General features: G+C 57.7%; 1 protein-coding gene across 2 annotated transcripts; it reads right to left on the bottom strand.

Annotated features, from left to right (window-relative positions):
- Nucleotides 1-995: 995 nt before the first annotated feature.
- NOP14 (NOP14 nucleolar protein) lies at nt 996-20641 on the bottom strand. Of its 2 annotated transcripts, XM_028087879.2 has the most exons (18): nt 20323-20639; nt 17418-17552; nt 16810-16951; nt 14463-14605; nt 13877-14011; nt 12960-13082; nt 12098-12229; nt 10978-11245; nt 9991-10121; nt 9363-9448; nt 8181-8316; nt 6320-6421; nt 5666-5819; nt 4066-4225; nt 2270-2417; nt 1604-1722; nt 1357-1512; nt 996-1155 (listed from the first exon to the last, which is right to left on the bottom strand). In XM_028087879.2, the coding sequence occupies exons 1-18, from the start codon at nt 20515-20517 to the stop codon at nt 1056-1058; spliced, it is 2565 nt and encodes an 854-aa protein (XP_027943680.1). In that variant the 5' UTR covers nt 20518-20639; the 3' UTR covers nt 996-1055. The 2 variants fall into 2 exon arrangements, with proteins under 2 accessions (XP_027943680.1, XP_027943686.1); XM_028087885.2 differs by lacking the exons at nt 996-1155; nt 1357-1512; nt 1604-1722; nt 2270-2417 and adding an exon at nt 2437-2535 and having other exon boundaries at nt 20323-20641.
- Nucleotides 20642-20816: the final 175 nt, after the last annotated feature.

Genomic DNA, 20816 nt, shown 5'->3' with positions numbered 1-20816 from the left:
GGTCCCAGGGGGTTTCATGCCTTCGTCCACAACTCATTCTATATACTCCCCTCTGCAAGGGGCAGAGGCAGGGCTGTGATGCACCAGCCACACAGATACATGGCCAAGAAGTACGTCTGGAGTGGGGTTGGGGAGAGGCCCAGGGCGGGCAGAGTGGGGTATGTTCCAGGGATACTGACCCAGAGCTGGGGCGTTATGGGCTAGTCGTGGGCACATTCCATCCCCATGGGACTGAAGAGCAAGGCCTCAGCCCAAGAACCCAGCACCTGACTTGGTCCCATTGTCCTGGGGCGGTCGGGCAAGAGTCCTGGGCCCAGGGACTTGGTGAACTAAAGTAGCAACAGCTGTGTAACAGCACAGGCTGTGTGGGAACAGCAGGCCAGGCCTCCCCAGCCGAGGGGAGTGTGACAGGGCCTGTGGATCTGGGGAGCCACACACCAGGCAAGCGGGTCTCCGACGAGCCTAGGGGAAGCTGGCTGAGTGTTCCCGCGTCTCATGCCCAAGCCCAAGGCTGCTCTGGGCAAGCATAGCTTGGGTTCCACGCGCCCGCGGGGATACTCTGGCCCCACGCTCTCCATCCTGACTTCCAACACCCCCCAACTCGTCCAAGACCAAACTCCCCATTCTCCCCACCACCATCAGGTCACCCTCTCCCTCGGCCCCCACATCCGTTCTGGCCAGGTCTCCGATCCCTCTGTGGACCCTGCTGTGGCTGGCCGCGTGACCTCAGGGACCGGCTGCTCGGCACAGGCACTGGGGCCACCATGCAGGGCCGGTCAGTGTGCCACAGGCCTTGTGACGTCAGCCCCCGCGCTGGGCCCCACATCACCTGCCTCATTGGGTGGTACCAGACGGAACGCAACCTTGCCCTCAGTCCCAAACCTTGTGATTAACGGAGGCGCGTCTGCACCGGATGGAGCAGAAGCCCCCGCTCGCTGGCGAGGCCTGATTCTCCTGGAAGCCCGGGGGCCGGAGCGCAGGGAAGAGCCCGGGCGCACGGGAAGGCGGCCTTTATTACGTTCAGTGCACAGCACCTCCCTGTCCTGTCTGGGAAACTATTTTTTGAGCTTTTTCCTCTTCAGAGCCTTCCATTCACCTTCCTGTGTGGCCAGGCTGTTAAAAAGCTGTTTCACTTTTCGTTTTCTTTCCGCGTCCCTTAAAAAAAAAAAAAGAAAAAACCCCATTTTTACATCAGCTTTTGCCCTTTACCCTACGTGACCCAGTAGCAGCTCGCATCCACGCGGGCCAGCACACACGGAGTGGCAGGAAACGTGCCTGCCCAGGCCCCGGGGCCAGCAGTCACTCACGGGGACCTGGCCCGAAGCCCCGGCAGCCCCGGCCACCGCCGCCGCTCACCGTTCCAGGGTCTCTGAGAGCTGCATTCGAGCCAGGAACTGGTTGTCCCTGCGGATCTCCCGGACGGCTCCTTTAAATTCCCGCTTGTGTTTGTGGATCAGTCTCTTTCTCTCCTGTTCCTCCTTGCTGCTTCCCTGCTTCTTCCCGAACTCGAGGCTGAGGCGCAAAGCCAACGTCAGGTCCAGCCCGTCTGCCTCCCCGCCCCCACCCCCGCCGCCCGACGTGGCGCCCCACGGCCGACACGCACACTCTGACCAGCCGGGGGGTGAAGAGCTTCAGCGGCAGCGGCTTGCTCTTCTCACACACCAGTGGCCGACAGCACTGCTCCTGCTTTTCCATGTCGGCCAGTGCGCTCTGGCACAGCTCCTGAAACATGGGGGCACGCTGGGGCTGCAGCAGGCCCGCCTGGCACGTGGCCTCGGGGCCCAGGGCCTCCTCTGCTAAACGGGGGCACAGCTGAGGGAGCCCCACCGCCGTGTGGACAGGAGTGGGGGGCCTGCGCACAGGACAGCTCACACCCTTGCGCACACTTCCCACTGGCAGGACGACAGATGCCTGAGGCCCTTCTAGAAGGTTCCTTGGGCACTGGGGAGTGCTTCAGCGTCCAGCAGACACCGTGGAATCTCCTTCCCCAGAGAAACTGGTCACAATGGGCATGAGTGACTCACCCCTATGGACACACACGGGAGCGCCTTCACTGTAGCCCAGGTGGCTGGGGGGGGTGGCCACACCACGGGCACTGAGCAAGACCTCGTGCGGGGAGAACGGTCACTTCTCCTAAGTCATCCCACTACCGTCATTTCCCATGGGTGTTTCTAGAGCTGCACCTCAAGACAAGCTCACCCACTAACCTGCTCCCCACTCACAGAGGCGGCCGAGCCTGCGCAGAAGGCCGCGTGGGGGGAGGCCTCACCTGGAGCTCCGGGGGGTGACCGCAGCCGGCCAGGTGCTCCGTCAGCAGGGCTCTGAGCGGCCTCACGATGGTGTGGAAGGATGGCAGCGGACCGTAGAGTAGCACGCAGCGCTTCACCAAGGCCAGACACACAGCCAGGCAGGACAGTCTGCAAGGGGGCAACACCCAGCTTCAGGGCCAGAGGCAAGAAGGGGACCAGTTCATTCGGTTCAGTCACTGCCAGTGTCAATCCTCTCGGCAAAAATTAAGATCTCCAACCAACAGCTCTGAAAAACCCAACAGGGGCTGGATGGAGTCCACGTCCCGCGTGGCAGCGGGTGGGACAGACGCCCCGTGTCCCTGAGCAGGGTCGGTCACTGGGGGAAGTGCGGCAGCAACTTGAAAATGAGTGGCTCCACTTTAGTTTTTAAATGACTCTTTGCAAAATCAAGCCGACACTATCTTGAAAAATAATACACATGTTCTGGGAAAGTTTTTTCTCTTTTCACAGACGCGACCAGACATTTCCCGGGGAAGACATGCAGATGGCCAGACGCTCAGCGGCACGCCTCTTCAGGGAGATGCCAATCAAAACCACATGGAGTTAACACCTCTTACCCACGGGAATGGCTCCTGTTGCAAAAATAAGTGCTGGGGGGACACAGAGAAACTGGCAGGGAGGCAACAGTGGGGGGCGGCCCTCAAAACCATGGGACCTAGAGCTACCGCATGACCCAGCGACTCTGCTTCTGCCTGTGTACCCAAAGAATTAAAAGAAGGGTCTGGATGAGAGGCCGGCACCCCCATGTTCACGGCAGCACTATGCGCAGCAGCTGAGACAGGGAAGCACCCTAGTGTCCGCGGACGGACGGACGGACAAAACGTGGTCCATCCCCACAACGGAATGTTATCCAGCCTTAAGTGGGAAGGACGTTCTGACACCTGCCACCACATGGATGACCTTGGAGGACACGATGCTACAAAGTGAAATACACCAGCCAGAGAGGACAGACACTGTGATCCCGCTTCTGGGAGGTCCCCAGAGGAGCCAGGTACTGGGGACAGAAGGCAGACCGGGGGTGGGGGGCGGGGTGCCAGGGCTGCGGAGTGAGTGTGGGATGGGTGTACAATTTGTCTTACGAATGGGGACTTCTGGGGGTGAGTGGAGGCGGTGGCTGCACCAGGATGGAAATGTACTGAATTCCACTCAACTGTTGGCTTCAGGATGAAAATGGTAAACTTTCTGTTGTCTCTTTTACCACAACAAAAGGATATTTCAAGTCCATACTTTTAAAAAATCAGAAAACAGAAGGACGTCTGATAAAAAGCCCCAGCCCTCCTGTGCGCTGAATGTGTGTGCCCCCCCAGTTCACATGCTGAAACCCAGGCCCCAGTGTGATGGTGTCTGGAGGGGAGTCCTCAGATCCACAAACACGAGCTGTTTTCTTGCCCTTTTGTCTTCCTTAACAGTGCCCACGAGGTTCTGTCTCAATTCTCTCTCCCTCCTTGGTTTTCAATTCCCATGTTCTATTCTTTTTGATGCTGTTGTAAACAGAATTTTCTCATTTCCTTTTCCATTGTTCATTGCATATAAAAACGCAAGCGATTTTTTGACGACTTTGTATTGTGCTACTTCACTGAATTAGTTTATTAGATCTAACAGCTTTTTTGTAGAGTCTTTAGGATTTCCCCCACATAAGACTGTACCATGTGCAGAGGTGACACTGGGTGCATCCTCAGGGGTCCCAGTTGTGTCTGGTTCCATGCTGGCCTGGCACTGAGCACACCCTCCCTGGAGCCCCAAGCCCCCCACCTACCTGGTGTGGTTGGCCTCCGTCTTAGTCTGGGCCTTCAGTCCACCGGCCCAGCCGAGGGACAGGCCTCTTCTCTGCCACGTGGCCGTGTCCTCTTGGTCAGAAACCAAGAGCAACTCCGAGTTCTTCCCAGATGCTCTGAAAGGGTGCACCAGAGTGTAACCTGAAGTCCAAGCGGGACAAGGAAAGAGGCGGCCTCTGAGCATCACAGGCTCACAGGGCAGGCTCTGCATGGTGACGCAGTTAGAAGGGTCACTTCGGACACGTGCAGCCTGTGTTCACCCCACAGAGGTGGGGTTACAGCCTCCGCAGGGGTGACGGAGGGAACAGCCCAGGCCCCTGACATCGAGGGGGAGACAGGCAGTAGACAACGCCCGGACGATGGAGTTAACAGGACGGAGCATCAGAAAGAGACAACGGTGGGCCACAGACGCAGGGCAGGGGAAGGGCGGGGGGAGAGCGGGTGCAGGTGGCACAGGTGACCTAGTAAACTAAGGTCAGAGAAGGCCTGTCCCAGAGGACAAACGCCAATGGAGTGGACTCAACCCCATCACCACCTGGAAGAACAATTGAGGCAGCGGGCCCGGCCGGCCTGGCCTGGCGTATGCCCGGCACAGCAAAGCCGGCGGCGGCAGGGTGAAGGGAGAGGGGCCTGCTGCGTGCCCCACTGCAGTGTCCACTTCGACAGCCCCCCCCGGCGAGAATGTGCCTCCCTAGGCCCAGGCCTGGCGCACAGGAGTCCGCGGCGAGGCGGTCAGTGCAGGCTGCGTGCAGCAGCTGCACGCGGGGCTTTGGCTATGAGGCCACGTGGGGGAAGCAGGACAGCGTGCTTAGGGTCCTGAACGGAGGAGCTGCTGGGGCTGAAGCGCCCCCCGCCCCGGGCACTGGTGAAGTGCTCAGTACGACTGACATCGCGGCCTACGTGGTGGCATTGGATTGGAGATACGACGGACGATGGATCGGGGCAGGAAAGGGGGTCCTAGGACACAGAGCGAAGGGCGGAGACCGGGCGGCGCCCCGACAACCCGGGGGAGCGGTGAGTGGTCAGTATCGCGGGTGCTGCTGCGGGCGGGGGGTCTTAAGACCAGCACAGCCTAGCAGGTCAACAGACGCTAGAACTGGCTTCTGATGGTCACTCCTTCCAGAATTCCCGGCGCTCTAGAAACTAGAGACAGCGCTGCGCACTAGAAACAATGGGGGCCGCACGGAGGGAGCGCAAACGTTCTTGTGGCACAGGAAGAAAAGATCTTAATGATACATTCATCTAACCCCAAGTATAAAAATGTTATTTCAACACAGAATCAACATAAAAGAACTGAGCTGTTTCATGAGTTTTTGACAGTAAGCTCAGTCATCTGGGTGCCACGCCACGGATGGGACTCGCCGCGTGTGGCCGCTGGTGGCCGTGGTGGTGCGAAGAGTGGGGCCCCGGTTCCCTCGGGTGCGGGGGTGTCCGCCCAGCTGCAGAGGAGAGGCCACTGCTCTGGACGGCGGGGTTTGATGTCTAACTTTCCACGTCCCACGCTCTCTACAAGGAGCACGGACGACTTTTAAAGGAGCTGAAGTAGAACACACTTGAAAAAACTCCGTCCAACCAACTCACCGTGGCCGTGCTTGTTTGGGGTTGCGATGTAAAGGATCCCGAGGAGGAAATTAATGAGCTCAGGGATGAACCTCCGCGACAGAGACACGTAATCCAGGAACACGCAGCACACGAACAGGCCCTTCACCACGTCTTGGAGAGACAGGACGGGGCACTGGCACAGGAGCACAGGGCGCGGTCAGTGGTCAGGAAGAACGTTCCGGAAGGCTGCGCTAGCTGCAGAGGCTGGCGTCCCAGCTGAGGTCTGTGGCCCCAGAGCTTCCCCCCACATGGAGCAAGCACCGCCCCCCGCCGCAGCAGGGTCGAGTGGGATTAAACCAGGTGAAGAGCGTCGCGGCCCCAAGGCTCCGTCCCTTTTGCGAAGACCCACCACGTGGCAATACCGCCACAGAGTGTGCACCAGACGCCGGCCTAGGAAACACGACTGCTCGGGCTTCTTAAGCCGAAAGGGGAACAGAGCCCACGTCACACTCGGTGCGTCACCACTAACTCCAAGGGCTCTTTTTTGGTGCCACACCTTCCATAACCTCATCTGGGGCCATTTCCAGGGTCGTCTTCGCAGGCCCCTTTCCTTGAGCCTTTCCTGCGCTCGGCCCACAACAGCGACACCCCACGGCCTCACTCGGCCGCCCGAGCCATGCGCCACCAACGTACCTTGGTGAGCAGCTGGCTCATGCACACGAGCGCAGGCGTCACCACGGGGTGCCGGAAGTCGGAGGCTGGAAACAGCATCCCGGCGATTTTCAAATAAACGAGCTGAAAGAGCGTCACCACAGATCAGAGAAAGTAACAGGAAGTTCAAAACACGGACTTTCTCACAGGCCAGGACCAAAGCAGGTTTTGACCCTCCTGGTGAGGGGCCGCGGCGCACCTGCAGGCGTCCCACCTCCACGGCCGCCTCCCCGCACACGCTGGGCATGCTCGTTCTCACACTCACACGCACACGCACACGCCGGACTCCGCCGGAGCGCCTGCTCAGTGCTGAGGAACACCCCGACGGCCTAACACAAGTGGGCAGAGGACACGGTGAGAACTGCTCACCGACATGAATTCCTCGCAGACACGGAAACGTCCTGGGCTCGGCTCCCAGTAAGAGAAACGCAGACTGAAGCTATGTCAGACTACTCTTTACTTTTCAAGTGAGAGAAGACAAGCTGGGTGGCCGGCGAGGCTACTGGGGAGGCCGTGGGCGCAGACACGCGTTGGACGGGGAGGAAGGACGGGCTCCCCCCACGGATGTGCGCGAGTCCGCCCGCCACACCAGGCTTGGCTCGGCCCCAAGAAGCCAACATGAGCCGTGGCTCTGGCCTGCGCACCCGACAATGACACGCGAGGCAACACGCAGTGGCAGCGGGAGTGCTGACTCAGAGGATGATACTCTCCAGGGACCCCCCCCCCGCCCCGGCCAGACACGCCCATGGGCTCCCCACCCGGGAGGCACCGGAGAGGCCGCTTCACACTGAAGCAGAAGAGCATCCCTGCACCCTGGCTCGGTAGGGTCTGCACGCCCTCCATCTGGTCCAAAGGCACCAAGAAATCCTCCCAAACCCCCTGAACTGGACCACTCTGACCATGTGAGGCACACCCTGGAGCCCCACTTCCCCCTTCCGCAGAGCCCCCCTGACCTGGGACTCCAGAGGACACAGGCTCAGGGAGGCAGAGGGGAAGGGAGAGCGCACGCGGCCTCCCGCACCCAGCCCGCTGCTTGTCTTCGCTTCGCCAGCAATAGACCACGAGTGTCCACCAAGGGAACACTCGTGACGGTGACAGCCCGTGTACTGACCGCTGCGTCCAGCCGTGCCGCAGTCACGAACCTCACGGGAAGCGTAACTGCAGCCCCCACCCCTGCTTACAGGCAAAGAGACGGCCGCACAGCTCACTGGAGGAGCTGGGTGGGACCTGTCACACGGTCTCTGCAGGAACAGGCCACTCCGGTGACACAGGAAGTGTCTGCCGAGGGCCGAGGCTTACAGAAGAAGGCTCATGGACACTGACTCAGATCCCACTTTGGGGGGCCCACTAAAACCAGGAACACAGACCCTATGTTTTTGAGTTTTTGTTAATCACGGTTTTTCATTTCTACAGAAATCCTAGAACACGGAACAGACGGAGCAAGTGTTTCTGCGAGGTCACAGATGCTGCCGAGGTGGCCTGCAGCCACCACAGGGCTGTCAGAGCCCTCAGAGGGGCTCGGGTGTCTCAGTGGGGCCACAGCAGGGCCAGGGCTCCGGGCTCAGTTCTTCCCAACACACACTCGTTCTGTTGGCCCTAAAGCCTCTTCACCACGAAGGCCACACACAGCCCCATTCGCACGGAACTGAAGCAGTGAAACATATTTCAGTGACTTGTTCGCGGGTAAACAGTCCTTCCCACCTTGTTCTGGTCTGTTCTCCAGCTCAGTCTAGAAGCTCGAGGGCATGGTGAACCCTCCAAACCACGTACATTCCACTCAGCCACCCCTTCTGGCCGGCCGACAGCACCAGCCCCCTGTGCCTGGGACCAAGTCCCTGCTCACCACGTCCAGGCCCGGAAACACCGCCCGGCCTCTGGCCTCAATAGCCCCTTCCATCTCGTGCATGGCATCTCGGAGGACAAATTTTATGGAGTTGCTTGCAGAGTCAGGAAACATCTGGCAAAGATTATATAACTGCCTGTTAATCAGAAACACAGGTCAGGGGAAAATGACCTCAGGTAATGAAATCAGAAAGAAAGCCCCCAAATCTCACGTTCACCATGTTCCGGTGAAGTCACCTGCTAGCTGAGCAAGTTAGCCCAGAAGCCCCTGGACGAACCCATTTTTCCTCTTACTGGTCTGGCTGCCCTTCTTGGCGATCAAGATACTGCTTCTAACACGTTTGTTTTATAACAATCTCTACGTACTTTTGCCACCTCCTAGAAAGTAGTAATCTCTCAGTAGCGATGGCAGAAGCATAACGCCGTAAGGAGCACGTTCTCCGAGCCAGACTCGGCGGACGGTTCCAAGGTGCTGTCCACAGGAACTTACTGGTTCCTCACAAACACTGTGGTACCGACAGAAGGTGGCACGGGGACGTGGGGTGCGCAGCATGTGGCTGGCCCCAGACAGGCCCCTTTGGGGCCCTGGTGCTCACTAACCCTCCATCTACCACACCTCCCTCCAGCCAACCAGGGGCCAGGAGCCACGCTCCAGTCTCTGCTTTCACGGGGCGTCCTCGTGGAGCGAAGGCTCAGCCGTCCCTGGGCAGGGCGGGAACGGGAAGACCAGAGGGGCTGGCCTCCCTGATGCTCGCAGCACCAGCCTGTCGGGTCCCTCTGAAGTGTGGACCTGGAGTAGGCGGGTTTCTGGACAATACCAGGACACAGTCTACCACGTGTCCCAAACACCCGTCGGCCCGTCCAAGCAGAGCTTGAAATTTCACTGGTGAACGAAACACAAAATAAGCCTCCAAAAAGCACGAGCAAGGATGAAGTGTTCAACTGTCTTAAAGTTGACTTATTTGTAGTTAACAGCGTGTCCATCCCCAGGGTGATGGGAGCAGTGTGCTAACACCACTCTGAGGGGGCTGTGGTCACTGAAATCACTGTAGCTAGCATATGCCAGGGGGCCTGTTTACAAGGTCAACGTTACTAACTCCGAGACATAGTTTTATGACTGCGAACAGGAAAAGAGTTGTTCACCTCTGCCCCGCATTCCAGTCAACCTGCCATTGTTACTTACACAACCAATTTATCAATTACTCTGAGTTCTGGTGGATCATCTGTAGCCAAATCTCCAATGTACTCCAAAAGGAAGCCAAACAGTTTCTGCAGAAACACGGGTTGGGAGCAGAGCTCAGTGCCGACCCGCAGAATAAAACCGCAGGCTCGCAGGGGCCGCCCCCTACGTTCTGGCTAACACGTGTGCACATGAGCCCCGGGGCCACTGACGGGAGCACCTGGCAAAGTGCAGGCCAAGAAGCTGGTTCCACACCAGGAGGGGTGGGTCAGCAGAAGGGCTTGGGGCGTGTGCTTCTGCAGAATGGCAGACAGCACCCAGGTCTTCAGACCAAGAACGCGCCCAGCCCTGTGCCTCATCCGTAAATGGGCAGCACTCGTGGAGAAGAAAAGGCACTTTCCAAGTCCTCGTCTCCCTGAAGGGCTCGCTCTCCCGCTTGAGGCCATGTGAGCCACACACCCAGGGCCTCGGTCTCCCTCACCTGCGAGTGGAGGGCAACAGCACCCCCTCCGGGGCTCGTGGCAGGGTCACAGCACGGGGCGCTTGTAGCCGCAGGGGGCTGAGGCGCACGCACCTCGGACACACACGGGGGTGGGGGGCCGCCCTGACACTCCCAACATGAGGCACGTACTTCCAGTTTTGCTTTGTTTCCCATGGCGAGACTCGGATGGTTGCATGTTTGAATTCTCTCCACCACCACAAGCTGCTCCTCCATCGTTTTTCCTGATAATAAGGATTTCAGTTCCTCGTAGGATTCAGGGGCTGTCAAAAATGCAAAACACACCCCACGGTTGATAATTAAAAAGAGAATCATGTTTCTGATCACACAGAGATTAAAAACGAAACAGAACAGGGGTGGTATCACTTCACCACGAGAGAACTTCACGCATATTTCAGACACGCTTTACCTCCCACCAGGACCACCACCGGTGGATCTAATAGGTGCTCTGGCGTGTCCAGGGGGAGAGGGGCGGTGAGACGGGCTACTGATCAGCGACCAGGCAGCAGACACTGGGTTTAGTGTCCACACTGGCCCAGAATGAGCTGGAAGGAGGCATGTGGCAGAGTGCGGTCACCACCCCAGATTCCCACCGATCGCAGGCCGTGCCCGAGGGAGCCAGCCTCTGGAAGTGACTGTAAGTCACAGGACAATTTAAGACCGCTCGCTAGAACTGGATGATTCTTCTCCACGCACCAGACCACACAACACACAACATTCGCTGCAAGGGGTTATGTGGTCGAACGAGTGCCCAGGTCGGCACATAGGAAGCCTCCTCACAGGTGACCCCCATCTCCCAGGCCCCGCCCCAGCTCTCTGTGGCAGCCACATTTCCACCACAAAAGGCTGGCCACGGAAAGAGCACGACGACCTCCAGCGGCAAGGCGTGTTGCCCTCATGCTGCGGCCGGCCCATGAAACTGTCCACAGCCACATGACAGAAGCTGGCCAACACTCTGGCCAGACACTGCGGAGGAGGACCATGCTCCTCGCGAACCCAGATGTATCGGTGGGCATGTACCCACATGCCCAGAAGGGCACCCTCGGTCCCAGCGAGGAAGACTTGTCGCCAGGTCACAGAGGTCATCCCGACATGTAAGAAAACCCAGCATCTGTCTACCTGCAAACGTATAGGGCAGCTCGGTTTTGGCAAGTTCTCGAGCTTTGTGACCATCGCTTGTCATCCTTTCCCCCGGGGCTGGCCGGGGCTCTCTGTCTGGCCACCCACGGTCCTCCTCGCTCCCCGCATCCGATTCCAGGTCCGAGTGCCCCTCGGGGTCGCTGCTGTCTCCCGGGTCCTCCTCGCTCGGGTCTTCGCCCTGCTCCTCTTCGCTCCCGCCGTCACTAGCTTCCCTGCTTTGCTCTTCCTTGATGCTCATCTTTCCATCCTAGGGTAGAGCAGGGGGACCACAGGCCTCACTACCCCGAGGGAACATCCCGTAGCGACGCTGGACGCTGCAGCCACAAGGAGCAGGGGCCCCGAGTGCCGCACCCGCCCTCCGCGCCAGCTCCGTGCCAGACGGCGAGCCCCGGAGCCTCAGGGCCAGCAGGCCGGGGAACGGCTTCCTGAGTCCTGCCGCCAGGGCTCCGGGCAAGGCTCAGCTTCTGCCGGGGAGCAGCAGGGACCCACGGTGTGGCAGGCGCCCTGGTGGCCATGGGCTCCAGCAGCTGTGTCTGCAGCCTCCCACCACTGGCTTCAGGGTTGCGAAACGGTGGGTCAGCAGGGGCTTCCTGACATTTGGGCTGCACCTGGAGGTGGCGGGCCCTCAACACCTGGGGCTAACCCTTGACTACGCTCTCCTGCCAAATACCCGGGTGTTCTGTGAGCACCCAGTACCTCGGGTCCCCTTGTGCTCAACATGCCTGGCCTCCTCCTCTATTTCCTCCCTGAAACCAGGCTGATTCACTCTGAAGGGGAAAGGGTGTAGACCTAACAGAGTAGTAGAAACTCAAGTATTTTACCGGCTCCCGCAACAGCAGCGCTGATCCTGAAGATAACCACACACTTACGAGTGGAGGAAGCCGATGTCGGTGAGCGAGGACACAGCACGAGGCTGGCGTGCCCCTTCTCCAGGTAGCCTGCCCGCAGGTGCGGGATCGGACCCGCCACACACTCCCAGACGCAGAGCACACGGGCATTTTTACAAATTCACCTTCCATCTGGGATGACCCTCTCAGATACCAGAAACCGTGCTTCTGAATTCAGAGAGCAAGTAAGCCAGCGAAGGCAAACTCCTTACTGTGTAGGAAAGCAAGCGCCTGTTGTCTTTGTCCAGAACAAAGCTGTCATTTAAGTCGTCCGCGGACAGGTGCTTTGGTTTTCTAGCATCGCCGGCTTCGTCCTCGCCACGCATCCTCCGCAGTCTCGCGGCCTGGATGGGAAGGAAGCACGTCGTGGGAGGCACACCGGCCCTGCCCTCCTGCAGGCCATGGTCCCCAGGCCGGGGGCTCCGAGTCCGCCTTCCCCCTAGTGTGCAGGGACCTCCTACCGCACACAAATGGAAACAAATATCATGGCACAAGTGCGTCTAGTCGCCCGCAAGGCAGGCCCATGCTTCTAAGGCCTTTCTGGCTGAGCTACACAGACTTCCCTCCCCCTTGCGCAGCCACGCCTCGGGGGGCTCAAGCAGGAGGTTGTCTGCGCACAGGCCGCCGGCCGGGAAGAAGCCCGGGTGGGGCTGGACTAAAGGGCCACGTACAGAACAGTGTGTCAATGTTCATTTTTGTTTTAGAGTAACGAAATTTTAAAAGCCTTTTCTAAGGCACAGAAAACGAGCTGAGAAGGTCGTGCACTAGATTGTTAGCAGCTGTTCTGAGGTAAGGGGATTAGAGCAAGCGTTCATTTATTTGGTATATTTGGGGTATCGTTTGCAATTTTCTTGCTTTTATATCAAAAAAAGGAATTTATTTGTAGTAAAAGAAACAAACTTTAAACAGTCTAAGAAGAGTCCTTTGATAAAACAGCGCCATCTGCAGCCCACCTCACAAAACGGAGAAGAAAGGCCTCAAACCCAGGACCCGCGGTGCCCCGCCGCCCCCCCCCCCCCCCCCCGCGTGGCGCTGGGCCCTGCGGCCCCGTCGTGGTCACGGTCACACCAGTACCTCCAGCTTCTGAAGCCGATCCTGTTTCTCCTTCGCCAGCTCCTCTTCCGTCTTCATCCTGTTAGAGGGCTGGGCCTTCCTTTCAAGGCCCAGCTCACGAACCATCATGTCATACGCGTCAGGCTAGGGTAGAAAGAAGAAACTTTTCACTTTTAGTTGTTTTTGCTTTTTTAAATGATCTGCACAGGCGGCTTCCTAAGTATCCGGTAACGTCTGGACACCATGAAGGACACCATGAAGACCCGAGCGAGGAGGACCCGGGAGACAGCAGCGACCCCGAGCCAAACCATACCCAAGTCTTTCCTTCTTGAAAGAAAACTGTTCTAATCAATCTGTAGGACCCTTTAAGGTCACATAGGATATTTCACTCCTGGGAAATTCTTCTCAGAACATACCTGCTTTAACAAAACTAAACATTGCTCATTAGGCATGAAGCCCACAAAACGGGCTGGGGTAAAGGTGGCAGCCACAGTGTCAGTGGCCCACAAAGGTGGACGGCTGGCCACCTAGAAGCCAGACACGCAGGTGAATGCTGCTTTTCCAACAATTTGTAGACTAAAAAGGATGTGGTAGGAGCCGTACACCGTTTGGAGGAAAAGCTAAGTAACTGTATATATGGATGTGCAGACGTGTGATGGGAAAAATCAAACACCGTTTGGAGAAGGCCTCCCGTTGAAGGATTTTTCATACCAGAAACAACTGTTTTCTTTAGTTTAATTATCCAGGACTAGATACTGAAGTCTCTTTTTGTCTAGCTCTACATGGACACCACACGGATCCGGAAACTCCACGAAAGCTCACTGGAAGACAGAGGATCTAAGAGAAAGGAAGGCAGCTATCCACGTCAAGGAGCAGGCCGGAAGGGACGCTGGCCTCCACCCTTCCCCATGGAAAGGTCTGGTCCACTTGATACCCACCTTGGGGTGCTCCTTCTTATCCCTGTTCTCGGACTTGGGAGTTCGGTGTGTCAGGAGAGTCTGGATTTCTTTCCAGTCTTGATCCAGCTTCTCTGTGAGCTCCAGGGCGCCTTCCCGTTGTGCCTGTCTCTCCCTCTGGGGAGAGAGAGCAAGGTGGTGCATGCCGCCAGCGCGGGGCCGGAGTGAGCAGCCGAAATCAATGCGTTCGTATGGGCAGCACGAGACACCCCGAGAAATGAGTATCTTAGAAAAGCGAAGCTACAAAATCTCAACACACAGAACTAAGTCCCTGCCATCAACCGTTCATCTGGATGCTCTGAGCAGTTTGCTGGTAGTAAAGACAGCGATTCACGTCAACACACAAAACCAACCAACCAAAGACACCCCAAGTCCTCCCAAAACACAACAGACCGTGAGAAGTGTACGCAAAGATGAAACGTAAAATATTCCCATTCAAAACGAATGCTTCTATTAAATTCACAGAAAACGTTAAACACAGCCCACACACATACAAGGAAAGCCAAGCCCGGGAGCCGTTCTGGTGAGGGTCCCGGGCCAGAGCGCCCCACCAGGAGCGCTAACACACCTTCTCCTGCTTGGACTTTGCAATGAGCTCTTCGATGAGTTCTCTGCGTGACCTCGGCTTCTCCTCCTCCCCTCCCTGCTGCAGTGGGGTCTTCTTATGAAGGAGCCCGCCACCGCCTCCGAAATGGGCGGCAGTCAGCTCGGCTGGGGACAAAGGGCAGAAAAGGCATCTTTGAGGCTGGTGCTAGCGCACAAACCGGTTCCTGCACTGGTCCGCCAACGTTTATCCAAGTGCAGATTTGAGAACCGATCCCATATTCAAGAAAATAATCCTCCCGCGCCGTAGCTGCACGAGACCACAGGCACATAAGAAATCCCCAGGATGGGCACCTGGGTGGCTCAGTCGTTAAGCGTCTGCCTTTGGCTCAGTCACGATCCCAGGGTCCTGGGATTGAGCCCCGCATCGGGCTCTGCATCGGGCTCCCTGCTCAGCAGGAAGCCTGCTTCTCCCTCTCCCACTCCCACTCCTGCTGCTTGTGTTCCCTCTCTCGCTGTGTCTCTATCAAATAAATAAATAAAATCATTAAAAAAAAAAAAAAAAGAAATCCCCAGGATGAACCACCCTGAGAAAACCCAGAGCCACAAAATACCCCCTGACCGTGACCCAACACCTGGAAACACCAAGGCGCTACTTGTCAACTGTGTTCAAATCTCGTGAATGATCAGCAAATGCAGTAAAACAAGGCAGAGTCTGCGTCTCGGGACAGAGAGCCCAGGATTGGGCGGCGGAGAACCTGCATCCCTCACGCCTCCTCGGGCAGGGGCTCCGAGACTGGAAGGTCCTGAGGCAGGAGACTGCACCCGCAGCAGGGGCCCCTGACGGTTAGCTGGCCCCGTTACTGCAGCAGAAAAGAGAAAACCCTGTGGGAATCAACCACTTGGGAATGGACAGAAACCTTAAAAAAACCCAGAATCTCAGATGAGAAAATGGAAGCTTGCATGGGAAGAAATTTCCCCCAAATCTCCTGCCAGTAACAGAAACAGAACGTTCAGGCTGCTTTCCCATAGCGGGCCCGCAGCTCCCGCCCCCTTGCTCGTGAGGCCACCTGTTCCTGGCCGTGCCTGTGCAGATGGATGTGTGTGCGGGGAACAGGAGCCCGCGTATTGAACCGCCGACTCCGGCCGGGCTCTCGAGGCCGCCTGGCAGTGAATCACCAGGGCCGGGGGCGCTCCACTCCCCCCCCCGCTCTCAGCACCCCCAACCCCCCCAGAGCAGCCCTGGGGCTCAATTGGTTGGGCTGTCCCTTCCCAGCTACCCAAGGAAATGACCTAAGCAACTCAATTGCCTTTGTCCCAAATCAACTCTTCTTATTCTATCGGGTCATTATCGGATTTCTCTCCTGCTGAGGCGTTCCTCACCACCTTCTCCCACCACGGCTTCTGGAACCCCGCCTTCAGTCCTGACTCTCCCCAACTCTCCCGTCACTCCCCTTGGCTTCCTGCCGCCCCTCTGGGGTGGATTCACCAGTTCTCGTGGCTCATCCAGCAGCATTTCAAACTGCCCCAAGCTGGTGTGTGTCACAGGGTAGCCCGTCTCAGTGACTGGCACTCCCATGTTAGCAGGTGCTCCGGCTGAAGCCCTGGGAACCCTCTGACCCCTCCCACACACCTCCATCACAACGAGGGAAGAACTACCTGGCAGGGCTGACCTTTACGACGAACCTCTCCTACTCTAGGGGAGGACACTGCACGACGCAGCCGGACAAAACACAACGTGTTTCCGGGTGACTCATTTGTAAAGTTATAAACACACGTATGTTCAAAAGTAAGAGCTTTTCTTTTCTTTTCTTTTTTTTTTTAAAGATTTTATTTATTTATTTGAGAGAGAGAGAAACAGCATGAGAGGGGAGAAGGTCAGAGGGAGAAGCAGGCTCCCCGCCGAGCGGGGAGCCTGATGCGGGACTTGATCCCAGGACTCCGGGATCATGACCTGAGCCGAAGGCAGTCGCTCAACCAACTGAGCCACCCAGGCGCCCAGAGCTTTTCTTTTCTAAGTTACCTGGGTTTTGATGAGCTCATAACCAGATTCAAAGGTTGCCAGGAAATGTCTAATGAACAGCTGAGCCCCCAAGACCCAAGGCTAGGAACACATGGAACCCGACTTCTCCCCTAGTCACCCGAGCATCACAGCCTCTTGTGCCGAGAAGCCTGAGGCCACTCGCCCTGTGGAGACCAGGTTGTCAACGCGGAGGTACCAAGCGCTCACCTTCATCACGGTGAGCTAGGACCACCTAAGTGACCACGTTTAGCAGGTAAGCATACACAAAAAATCTCCACAATGAACCTTGCGAAGAGAAAGGCACAGAAGACGGAACTAGCAGACTGTCCCTCGCTCCCGGGGTCCTTACCAGACAGCGTTCCGCGTTCCTCAGGGTCGCTGTCACTATCGACAATGTCGTTATGCTTTTCGATGTCTGCCAAAGACTGGCCGCAATGAGTTAATTCTTCATCTTCATTTAGGTTGTAGATGCTTTTTTTCTCATGTTGCCGCTGACAGAAGAAAAAAAAAATCAGCTTCCTAAAATTTCCAATCCATTTAAGCAGCAAAACCTAGTTATTTTTCCACTATTTGTTTAATGTGACAACGTAGCCCAAGCACATCAGATTTCCTGGGCCATCTGAGCAATGGTCCAGAGACAAACAGCACCCGCAGGAGGTAAACAGGATAAGTGCGCCCGCCCGAGCCACGGGCAAATCCCGCCAATGTCCCACAACCGACTGGCTCTCCACCCGACCGGGCCGTGAGCCGCACTGCAGTCAAGAACTCAGGACACCGTGTTGTCCTCGAGTCAAGATACTTTTCCACCCGGCTGGCGGCAGACAAGGCGCCGCACTTGCCACTGGACCTTGTGGGGGAGCGCCCGCACAAGTGTAAGTGAACGACGGGGCAACCGCCTCGTGTTTGGCTTCTGTGGACAACTGTGGCATCAGACCCTCCTCCCCCCGCCGTGCGCACCTGCTGTTCCAGGGCAAACCTCCGCACCATCTTCTCCTCCGAGCTCATGTTGCTACTGTACTCCCCAAAGCGCTTATCTGTGAAAATGTTGGACTTATCTCTTTCCCTGTATTCCTTCAGTAACGTCTGGGTGCGCTGGAAAACAGATCACAGAAAAATCTAGTGTCGGTCCTGGCAACCTTGAGCTCTGATGGCTCGGCGATCTTGGTCCCTAAAGAGGAAATGCTCCCACCAGGGGACACATGATGGTTCCAATGAATTATAAGATGCCACTGTCACGGCCATTCTGGATGCCCGAGGCCACCGCCACCAACAGTCGGAAAAGGGCTAATCTACTGGCTGGAAAGACGGATCTCAGTTACTGAGGAAGCAGGCTGCCCCCACATAACGGAGGCAGAGAGGACTGTGTCTGGAGCTTGGGGGGCTCTCTAGGGCGTGCCTTGGACTTCCGTGCCCGGTACTAGAGGTTAAAGAAAAACAGCAGCAACCAAAATAGAGCAGAACGATGAGTACGCGGAAGTTGCTCTGTCAGGTAGAGACGCCAGAGGAGCTGAGCTTCTAGCCGCAAGGAAACGAGCCAGGAGGTGAAAAGGACGCCATGCACGTTGGCCACAATTACACAGAAACTGTAGTAGGCCTGCCTATTTTCTCTCTGTCACACGGATGCCTTCATTTGTATACAGCTGATCCTGGCTCCCTTTGGACTCCAGATCTGCAAACTTGTCTACTTGCTAAAGGTTACTGGGACCCCCCCCCAACCACTACCCACAGCACTTTCGTGATCATCCATGCGTGTGAGGCCTACAAGGTGCAGTCCTGAGTGTGACAGCTCAGACTCGGCGGGGGGGGGGGGGGGGGGGCACCTAGCACTTCTGTCCCCAGCGGTCTCCCCTTGCTACAGGATTATGGGATCACAAGAATTTACACAAGATGGCTCAGGACAGAGCCGGGCACAGGTACTGCTGTCTGTTACCTGCTCAACTCTGGGTTTGGGTCTCGGCACCCCCAATCCTGACCTGAAGAAAGTTCTGGAACGGTTCCTTGTCTCCGTTTTCTCATGTGTAAATGGGGATAATACCAGTACTTCCCTCATAAGGCTGACTGTGAGGATTCAATACACACTTCTTGATACAACGCCTATTCCACTGGGAGGGATGACAGACACGTCAACTCTGGTTATCTCACCACGTGAGTGAGAACGGAGGAGAGCGACGCTGGGCTGCGGGGTGGCGCTGACACCACACCTGCAGTCTCGCTGTGCGCGCAAGTGCTACCCAGAGCACTGCCCACTGACTGGAGCAGAAGACACATGGGACAGTGCATAGACTTCTGACGGACGGTCACCGATGAGAACAGGCCCATCTTGTTGCCCCGCGTGCCCCGACACTCACCGCACGCTCTACCTGCCCTGGATGACCTGAGTCCCCTCTGGACAGCTCTGAGCTCTCCCACCCCACGCTGTGCCACACACTCTGTGACGGGACAACAGGCCTTCGTCCCCACCTGTAACATTTTGCTCACCCTTCCAATCTCGAGTGTGACTCCCTCTGTGAAGGAGTTTCTGATTTTCCTATCATACCTTCTGACTTGAGCCCCCAAAGCACCGGGGATGGGAGGAGGCACCAACACCTGCCTCTGGGCCATTCACCGCAGGCCAGAGCACGGAGCACAGAGGTGACTCTGTCAGGTACTACAGGGATGAGCACCCTGCCCTACTGGGGCCGCAGGGCTTGGGAAAGTATCAGAAGTGGTGACTTGTGCTGGCCCCTGAGGGATTTGGGGGGATAAGACAGGACTTTTGGACAAACTGAGTTGCAAGAGGCAAAGCAAGGACAATAGGTTGTGGCCAGATTGTGAAGGGGTCTGAGAATGACAAGCTGAGAAACAAGAATAATGTCTAGTGTTTGGGCAACGCTTAATATATGCTATTTAATCTTACAACGACCATTAGGGAAAGGATGGATATTATTATCCCTGCTTTAGAAATGAGAAAACACGCTTAGCTGGTGGAAACAGAGCTGCTCTGGAGCGCACGTCACCCGGTCCCCCACGGTGCCCCACACCTGCCCTGGGGGCCTCATCAGCCCCCGACGTTAGTCTTGTCAGGTCCTTGCAGTAAGGATGACACTCCATTCAGTTCAGAGAAGGACTGGATAGCGCCCTGCAAGGCAGAACACGGAGGGCGGGCCCAGGAAGGCTGGGGTCAAGTCCTCACTGACCTTTAACCCCCAGCAGCTAGGAGGGAACTTCAGGCTTCACAGACATTCAAACCCAGTGAAGCCCAGCCCTTAGCTGAGACCCTGGGAAACCTGCAGGTCCTTTCTGTACCCTAACTTTTCCACCCACCTTAATTTTTTCAGTAGTATACTATGCGTCTTACTGAATATTGTTAAACCCAAGAACGCGTCTCAGAGGCCGAACACGGAATGCCACCTGCACAGAGGCTGAAAGGCGCAGAATAGTCTGGGACGGTAAGCACACAAGGCTGCGTTTCAGTCTCCCCGCGAAGGACACGGTGCTGTGCTTGGAAAGACAGATGCACTCGTTCTCCCAACATCGGTGACATCCCTGCCCTGCGAAGAAAAGGATGCGCGCCCCCTGGACCAGAGGCTCCAAGTCCCTGCGAGGACAGGCTGGAAGAGGCGTGCACGGGCGCCCCGTGGAACCGAGGGGCAGGCGCAGACGCGCGCCGCGTGTCCACCGAGCGCCAGCTTCCCAGGGCCGGCTCCCTGCAGCGCGCGCTGGGAAGATCGGGGGGGGGGGGGGACCCCCGGCCCGGGCACTCACCAACCTAACCATCGGACGCTGTTGGAGACCCCAGGATTCCAGCGCTCTCCGGACCCCCCCCCTCGCCCCCGCCCCCGCCCCGCCGGCAGGTCCCCGCGGCGCGGCCCCCGCCCCTTACCTTCTGGACGGCCCGCGCGCGCGACACCCCGGGTTGTCCCACGGCGTGGCGCGCCTTTCTGCCCAGCACCGGGAACTTCTGCCGGTTCACCTTCACTTCGAACGGGTTGGGGTTGGGCCTCGCGCGGCCGCCCGGCGCCCCCGCCGGGGCCCCGGGGCCTTTCCTGCGCGCCGCCGCCGGCCTGGCCTTCCCCATGGCGCGCCCGCCAGCTCGCAGCCCCACTCTGCCAGCCGGTCGGCGCGCTCCCTCCGGAACCGCGTGCGGGCACCGGGGAGCCGCCCCGCCCTCGTCCCGCGAGAACCGAGGCGGCGAGAGGTACACGCGACGCGCAAGCTAGCCTACGCGCCTACAGGCGAGGGACTCCAACTCCCAGCAGGCCACGCTCGCCGAACGCACCGCCTCCTCCCTGCGCGCGGCCTTCTGGGAGCGGTAGTGCGCCGCCCCGCCCCCGCCTCAGGGCGCGGCGCCGAGGGGAGCGCTCGGGCTCCCTCTTC

This window comes from Eumetopias jubatus, unplaced genomic scaffold (genome assembly GCF_037043125.1).
Source record: "Eumetopias jubatus isolate StellerSeaLion01/CBP00866 unplaced genomic scaffold, mEumJub1_p1.0 scaffold_2, whole genome shotgun sequence".
In the NCBI taxonomy this organism is placed as follows: domain Eukaryota; kingdom Metazoa; phylum Chordata; class Mammalia; order Carnivora; family Otariidae; genus Eumetopias; species Eumetopias jubatus.
This window is presented reverse-complemented; position numbering and strand designations above follow the sequence as displayed.